At 38.1% G+C, this 9,115-nt stretch overlaps 1 protein-coding gene across 1 annotated transcript; it reads right to left on the bottom strand.

Moving 5' to 3' along the window:
• Positions 1 to 1,024: 1,024 nt before the first annotated feature.
• Positions 1,025 to 7,405, bottom strand: LOC115003595 (sphingosine-1-phosphate phosphatase 1-like). The gene is made up of 3 exons (XM_029425449.1): positions 6,340 to 7,405; positions 3,144 to 3,233; positions 1,025 to 2,854 (listed from the first exon to the last, which is right to left on the bottom strand). The coding sequence occupies exons 1-3, from the start codon at positions 7,018 to 7,020 to the stop codon at positions 2,303 to 2,305; spliced, it is 1,323 nt and encodes a 440-aa protein (XP_029281309.1). The 5' UTR covers positions 7,021 to 7,405; the 3' UTR covers positions 1,025 to 2,302.
• Positions 7,406 to 9,115: the final 1,710 nt, after the last annotated feature.

Below are 9,115 nucleotides of genomic sequence, written 5' to 3'. Positions count from 1 at the left end.
CACTGTATATAAAAAGTATGTTTAGTCTGTTTGTGTACTGTGCCTACTATTTCTAAGGTAATAGGATCCACATCTGGCCAACCAGTGTTAAAAACCAAAGAGAAGTGGTCATGGGCCAATAAAAAGCTATTAATGGTTGTGGGTACTTGGGTGTGGCCCAGTTTAGAGAGCTTGGAGATAGATGCAAGGCTTGAAAATAGTGCTTGAATACCGGTAATAAGTTATTATAAAACAACTATGTCAAAAAAGAAAATATTTCCATTATGGGAAAATGTATTCTCATCAGTCATGCTTGGTTAAATTAGCTGCTGAATGTATAAATGGTAAAAGATTGCACAGGGAGAGTCGGGCTATGTGTTGATTTCTGGGCATTCTTTAGATTTAAATGCCAAAAATAGACATAACTCAAAGTTCAATTTTATGAGGACAGCACGGAGAAGACCACTGATTGGGCTGGATGTATGCTTGGGTTACAAACCTGATAAAAACCTACAAACCTTATCTATGTTGCTCAAAGGTTAAGCATCAACCCAATGTACTATTTTGATGCAGGGAGTAAAACACTACACTACACTATTGACAAAACCAACATGCATTTAATTCTGGATTTCTGCAGTACTCCACACATATAACTTTAAATGTACACCAACCAGTCTTTAAAACATATTAATATAGCCTTTTAGTGTGAAATTAAATTAAGATTTGTTAAAGCATTCAATCTCACTTTCTTTGTGCTGAATTACCTTCCTGGAACAAATCTTTATTTATTGACATGACATTACCCGTACTTGACTTGATTTTAAACTAAATTCCTGTTGCATTCATTTCTAATTATTGATTTCTTGCTAACAGCTCTGATGTTTTCCAGCCTACAGAAAATCTCCTATCAGCAAACTGACTGGATTATATGTAACTTTATTCACAGTACTCAAAAGACACACTGGTCTAAAATCCCAGACACACTGATTGATTCAGCCCTCAATTATTCAATTAGAGCAATTCTGAAAGAAAGATATATTCAAAATGTTTTTCTTTCCTTTTTTTTGGAATATTTTATTCTCCTTCATTATTTTCACCAAAGGATACAAGTCCTAGAAAAAAGATGTGAGAGTGGATGTTTATAATAGACATACATATAGTACTTGTTATATACTGTAAGAATAAATGCTCAGGCATTAATATTCAGACATGAATTTTAAAGCGAACCATTATTGAAACATTGCCACGACAAATAAACAATTAAAACATTCAGACAAGTGCTAGAGTCAGTGTTTGTATACACCGCAGTTTAAGGAAGGCCAGCTGAAATGTCGCCTGAATATAATTCTTAGAAATCAAGTATGAATAATAAAATGTTGTTAGGGCAACAATACAGACCAAGTTAGTTAAGATGGCAAAATACTTTATCAAAAATATGTTATTTTAATTTAATGCTTTCAAATGACTATCCATAGCACTTGTTTTTAAAACAAATGTTTTTAAAACAAGCACAAAAATGTACAAAAAAGGAGTTGAAGCGATAACGCTGATTATGATAGTGTAGAAAAAGCATAACGATACAGAGACCGTGTAACTACCCCGACACCTGTGAGCTTAAATACTTACAGTATTTTTGTGCTTCCAGGCTGATTAAGCACGGCAACAAATGAGAAGTGAAGTGACTTCACACATTACTGATTCATGGTTTGGTTTATTCTTAGAACATGGAATTCTCCAATAACATGTTGTCATATAGTTCGATCACTAATGGAAATGTACAATAGATTCCTTAAAATGTGTCAACCACAGGTGGATTTCAAAGGATGAGGCTGGTGATGTTCTATATTGTTGTTATTGTCAACAAATGCCAAGAAAAAGGCCAAAACCAACAATACTTTAGTTCTTTAAATATTTACTACAGTCTGTGGCTCTGGGCCCCAAGCCCATTGGTTCCTTCTGAAGGTTTATAACCTTGATTGTTCCTCCTTTTTTCTTTTTTAGGAGGCTAAATTATTACCTAAAAATGGCTTGTCGATTAACAGTCAAACAGGAGTAAATACGGTATTTGTTGTGTGGCTTTTCAGTTGCAGATTGATTAAAATAGCAGTGTGAGGGGGACACATTCAGTATAAACTACAGTGCCCATGCTCATCATTATAAGGGAACATGTCACCTAGAGCAACACTGTGGCGCTCTATGGCACAGATGAATATTGACAATATAAAAAAAATATAGAATACCACCAAACACTAAAACAAACAAGCAGCATGTTTCCAAGTGCTGTTCACCATGTCAGCAGCTAATGACAGTTTGCACACAACACTCAGGCAAGGTTTAAGATCCTAAAGATGAGAGGCACCACACAGACACAACTAAAACCTACAACACTGTACACAATGTAACGGTACGGCAGTTCTACTTTCATGTGCTGCCTCGCCTGTCTTACATCATCTGAAGGCAGCCCGAACAGTCGACATAAGAACGGAATAGTCGCTGCTTTCATAACCATTCTCGTGACGAGGATGACTGCGACTCCGATGACGAAGCGCAGAAGGGAGAGAACCACCAAGCTGGTGCCGATTGGTGGTAAAGTTAGAGGGAGTGAGGACAGTGGTGGATCCAGCAGCAGCCCCAGCTGATAGTTCACATGGGTACCGATAGCAGCTCCTACCCCGGTGCCAAGAGCCTGAGCTGTATCGCCCCGAGAGGTGCTCCAGGAATCCAGAGAGAAAGCCACAAGTCCCAGGCTCACATGAGACACAATAATCACAAGTGGAGCAAAGTGGTCCGTCATGTAGAAGCCGTCGATCTTGTCCAAAATTGGCTGGAAAAAGGCTAGAATAAGAAGGCTGTATAGGAAGCCAGTGATTACCTCCTGCAACACAGGAACAGTAATCATTGTAAATAAAATATAGTGCCAACATACTGCAGGTAATTCACACAAAGTCCGAGCTTTTATTATCGATTTGCAGATTATTTTCTAAATTAATCTATTCATTGTTTGGTCTATAAAATGTCTGTGTACACATCATTGAGTTACTATTCTGAGCTGGAAATATAGGTGTCAGTGGAGGCTAAGTGTCCAGCATCAATCTATGTTCTCATTTTAATTCATATTTCAGTGAGGGATTATTTATTTCATATCATGCATTTAATATACTTACCAGAATAGAATGCATCCCCATGTAGACTCTGCTTACACAGACCAGGACACTCCAGCTGAGAGCCACACTAAAGCCAAAGAGGAAGGGGTACTACGAGAGATAAGACATGGCGTCAAGAGATTAACATTGATATTGGAAAGGTGGTTGAAGATGAGCCGACAAAAAACACATACATCCAGAAATACTAGCTTTAAGATAACACATAGTCTGTTTATAAAACATCTAGCCGATATCTTTGAAAGAATTCATGCAAAAGGTCACGGTGATAACAAGAATGTACAGCCATGCTAGCGGCTCTGTGAGGTTGTACTCGAGCAGAGCAGTGCTTTGAGCCAAGTTTACATCAGCATGCCAACATGCTCACAGTGACCATGCTAACATGCATGTTTAGTAGATGTAATATTGACCATGTTCACCATCTTAAATGTAGCATGTTGGCATTATTATTAGCACTAATGCATCTGATGAGAGTGTCATTAGTTTTAAAAGGTATGTGGTCATAAACCAAAAGTATTAAGATTACAAATTTAGATGTACTAAATCTCTATCACGGCAATCCGTCCAATAGTTGTTGAGATATTGGAGTCTGGACCAAAGAGAGTGCTAGCACAGCTAATAAGCAGAGGTCATTTAACACTATTAAGATAACACTTTGAATCTTTATCCTGCCCCGGCAGCCATTTATCTTATCTTTTGTAACCTTTTGTAACGTCTTTCTCTGAAAGTTCCTCAACCTTCCACATCAGTGAACTTGATGACACAAAAAGAAAAAAGAAAAGAAAGGAGTACAGGCAGTACTCTGATCAAAGCCCCTGTGCAGGTGTACAACAACAAAAAGAGCATTCAAGTTCTCTTCCTGGTGGTGACCCTCTTGGCAATATGCAGGGGCAACTGAGTTAACTAAGAGATTACGAAAGAATGTTGAAATAAAGGACGCACATGGGACCCAACAAGCAGAGGACAGGAATGTATGGTGTGTCAACAAAGCTTCAATTTTCAAACAGCATAGAGACTTGCACTTAGAGTTGAAGTTCCCTTAGTGAATCCATTTAAGTTTAGTGTTCAACTTTTGAAGAAACTTAAGTTATTAATGACGACAACTCAAAAGATTGGAGTGGAGGTTCTTGCCTCACAAATGATCTTAGAGCAGAGAGTGCAGAGAGCACCCAAACCTGATGTCAGCCAAGTTTCATTTTGGCTTGCCATAAGTTTACTTGTGGGATTAACATTTATCATGTTGTCTTAAATGTCATTACTTTGAGCTCTCTGATCTGGCTGATTTAACACTACACTCTTTTCTCTCTAAACTCCTGCCCAACCCCCAGTCCTCCGATCGTAATCAGAAAAGACACTCACAGGAACATTTGTGTTCTGTCACCTCGGACTGTTTTACGTTGTTTGTTCATTTGCATTGCTGTCCATGTATAATAAAGATCCAAATGTTTACTAGGGTTGCAACTAACGATTATTTTCATTATCGATTAATCTGCTGATTATTTACTAAATAAATTATTTATTTTTCATCACAAATAAATAAAAAAATGATGTCAGTCCCAACAATACTCAGTTTAACGATATAGAACAGTGAAAGCAGGAAATCTCCTTATTTAAAAAGAGGCTGCAAACAGCATTTTTGCATTACTATTACTTAAAATAGTTGTCGATTATATTTCTGTCATTTGACTTAACAATTAGCGGACTAATCGTTGCAGCTCTAATGTTTACTGAAACTTTATTTGATACTTTCACTTTCCCTAAATCACATTCACTAATCGCTTCTCCCTCTTTTGAAATGTAGAACAGTGAGTCTTTCTTTATCTAAAAGTCACATTTTCACTTCCTCAACTGTACTCGTCTGACACACCCTGTCACGCTTTAACATTCTGCTTGAATAGAGGAATGTCTGTTGTCCTCATATGAGACTGGGCAGCAAGGATTAACAGTGATTTAAAGGCAGTCTGTGGTTTTTCCATTCCTTTTAGCCAGACTGACCCACTGACCCTCTTTGGCACTGGGGGGGGGGGGCCCGTGGAGAACAATGTCATGAGGAGTTTTATATATTTTATTAAGTCAGGTACCTCGTGTGTTTCTTGAACTCTGGTGTTTTTTTTTTTTTTTTTTTAATTTAGATTTTTGGATGTGGAAAGACAAAACATTTTTAAACTGTGGCTCTGGGACTTTGGTGCGCCTGGTCACCTTCCCTGCGGGTCATCAAAACGAGATATATCTGTTCATGTATAAGAGTGCGGCCTAGTTGTCTGTAATAACACGTTTCCAGATCCACTCTAGGTATTGCCTCTAAACTGGATTAACACTGCAGGGGGCTGTGGGCCTACAAATGAGTTTAGGGCCCTGTCTAATCCTCCCCTTCCTCCCAATCTTTGTGCATAATGTATATATCCTGTTGCGTTTAAGTGCCCATTAGATCAACTGGAATATTCCCCTGGTGTGCTGCAGTGTGTTGGTTAGTTTGTGTAATTAAACAAAAGAGATGCGCCATGTTAGCATAACTGAAAAAAAACTAAAAAAGGTATTACAACTGTATTTTGACACAAGGCCATACAAGACAGGACATAATGGGTAATAATGCCCCCTTATCAATTCAGTTCAAGGTTTCCGAAAAGGTGCTAACATCATAAAATATGTTCACAAAACATTAACCTTTAGGGAAAAGGAGCAGAAGTGCTCTCTCACACAGAAAAGGCCATGTATTTTACGAGTGTGATTATTCTTTATGGAGGTCGAATTTGATTAGATACGAGATGAACAAGGATCTGGATCACAGTAGACCAAGAAAAGCAGAAAACAATCTGTCTTGGTGGTTTTTATCACTAAATCACTAAATCATTTCAGCTCTAAACAAATCATTTCCTTTATCAAATAACAAACTGCCTACCATTTCCCACTAACAATATCTTTGCACATCCTGCACTAATCTGTCATATTGTACATATTTGTTAGTGTTTTTACACAATCTTTTTATTTTCTATTTCTGTTCTTGACTTCTGCAGTCTGTATCTTTATTTCCTCTTTACATGTTTATTGTATGTATCAAACACCAAAAACCTACTTGGCAATAAACAGTTTTTTATTATTATTATTCTTCTGATTCAAACCGTTAACCTGGAGCATTTGAGGCCCCTGAGGCAGCTAAACCATCTGGTAGGTCGACTCCTGCACATCTTAAAGTGCTCACCTGCCACCGTCCGTAGGTCAGCATGAAGAGACAGAAGGGGATGGCTGTTCCCGTCATAGCGTGCGTGGACGGCATGCTGTACTCGGAGTTGTAGAAAACCTCCACCTTCACCACGGGAGGGGAGGCCGGCCGAGACCAGCGGATCATGTCCTTAGTGGACTGTCCCACGAACAGGTTCCAGGCCCAGACGACAATGAGTCTCCGGCTGACCAGGGCGTCGATGTTCCAGAAGAGGAAAGGGAAGAAGACTATGAAGAACATCTCGTTGCCCAGCTCCGTCCCAAACGTGAACAGGTAGAACAGAAACTTGTTGTGGATCAGGAACTCTTGACCCACATCTCCGGTCAGGGAGTTTTTCCGGAGGGGTTTTGCTCTTGCGGTGTCTGGGTCGACATTAGCTGATGGACCATCAGGCCTGACGGTAACGTCACCCTGCATACCGTTAACCTGCGGTGCGCTCGCATCCCCGGCGGCTCCATTCACAACCGAGCTTGGTCCTCCCTGTTGCCCCCTCTTCCTCAGTCCGACACGGTCCGGCTCCGACTCTCCGCAGTTCGGCTCGGTCGGTATAACCGGAAATGTCCCTTTAACGCCGCAAACATTTTGAAACCTCGCTACATGGCGGGGGTCCTGGAGATAATTGCACATCTGTACAAAGTTCTTTACAAAGTCGGTCGCCATGACTACAAATAACGGTTAGTTTAAACGGTTTTTAACACTGCTTCGTCGTAAAAATGGAGTTCATGCTCAACGAGTGAGCTCAAAGGGAAGTGGAGCTCGGGGGCCGTTGCATTCCTCTTAACGAAATAAACAGTGGTTAAGCTAACGGAGCAGCTGAACTCGACTACTACCTGGTATCTGCATTCATAACACAGACCTTGTACACCGGTGTAGGAGGCAGAATCCAAAGTCCGTTACAGTTAACCATTACTTCACGGTATATCCTAATTCATACAGCCTCCAAATAACTGCGTCAGGCGCTTATTCCTGTTTCACTCCTCTTCTTCTTCTTCTTCTTCTCCCTCTTCTTCTTCTGCTTTAGTTCGTTTCTTCTTTGTTTGGCTTAATGTTAGTCGGTCAATAACCAGAATGTAGAGTTACCACCCCTACTGGAGTTATGATAAATTACACATATTTAAAAATATCGCCTCAAAAGTACTTGTACCTACAAGTGGTGTAAGAAGTATTCAGATACTTCACTTAAGTAAAAGCACTGGTACTACACTGTGAGAATACTCCACTACAAGTATGAATGTATTATTAGCAGAATGTACTTATAGTATCAACAGTAAAAGTATTCATTGTGCAGTATTATGTTCCATGTCAGTGTTTTAATATTATATATGATGCTTTTGGATAAATGTTACTGCTATATTAATGTGTATGTTGCATTTTACTGCTGTATATGTTTAAGATGCAGTGATCATTTTAACTCCTCTATACTCTTGTTGGGTAGTTTAATCTACAGCAATGCATCATATTCTGTAAGCTTATCATATGTTTGAAGCATCGGCGTCCCACGAGAGCAACGTATCTCCAAAAAGTCAACTTTTCCTGGGCTCATTAAACAGCCTTCTTTACAGCTTTGTGACAAAACATTTTCCAGCTCATCCAAGAGAGTTTTTAAATCGTTTATTTTGAGACTTGTCTCAACACATAAAGGATCACTTCATCCTTCACTTTATCACAAACAATCAAAATCATCACATTTAGATATACATGGTTTTCACTGGACAGGAATGGGATGAAAATGTGTTATCTGAAAAGTAACTAAAGCTGTCGGACAAATGTAGTGGAGTACACATTGCAATATTTGCCTATGGAAGTATAAAGTAACAAAATAAAAATATGTGTACGTATTTAGGTACAATAGTTGAGTATGGTACTTAGTTACATTCCACCATTGTTCATGTAACCCATTATCCTTAAAGAAAATACAAATACTTCAATGTAAAACACCCAAGTAAAAGTCCTGCATTCAAAATGTATCAAAGCGTATTATTTCATTGGCTTTTTATGAACATGTAATAATAATAATAATAATAATAATATTAATAATAATAAGCTTTATTTGTATAGCACCTTTCATACAAGAATTGCAGCCCAAAGTGCTTCACAGCAAAAACAACAATTAGTACAAGAATAGAATAAGAGCATTTACAGTACAATAATCACAGTGTTGATGTAAATGAGTCTGAAGTACCATTATAAAAATAGCCGAATTATAATAGTATAAAATAGCAGATAAAATAGCAGATACAATAGCAGAATTAAAATAATATAATATAGCAGAATTAAAATTGTATAAACAGTATTTAATGTTGTTACTGGTCAAGGTGGAGCGAATTTAACTACTGTGGGGTAGTTTATTCTATAACAATGCATTATATATTATAAACTGATGATAGGATTTGTATGTAACATCTTCGTCCACAAAGTAAATAAGAATAACTATAGGTATAACAAATGTAGTGGAATAAAATAGTACAATATTTACCTCTGAAATGTAGTGAAGTAATTAAGGATAAAGTAGTAATGTAAATAGTCAAGTACCAACACCTCAAATTTGTGGTAGGCTATTTGTTCTTAGTATATAGTAACAATATATTATATTGTTCTATGGTATGGTACTTTATATACAGTCTATGTCATAATATGTATACAGGTCTGAAAAGCCAGAGACAACAATAACAGAATAACACCGGAAATTAGTGACCGTCCCTTTCAAAATAAAGGCATCAAACGTAATGTCTTTTTGATCATTTTTAGGCTGATG

Source organism: Cottoperca gobio, chromosome 24 (assembly GCF_900634415.1).
Source record: "Cottoperca gobio chromosome 24, fCotGob3.1, whole genome shotgun sequence".
In the NCBI taxonomy this organism is placed as follows: domain Eukaryota; kingdom Metazoa; phylum Chordata; class Actinopteri; order Perciformes; family Bovichtidae; genus Cottoperca; species Cottoperca gobio.
This window is presented reverse-complemented; position numbering and strand designations above follow the sequence as displayed.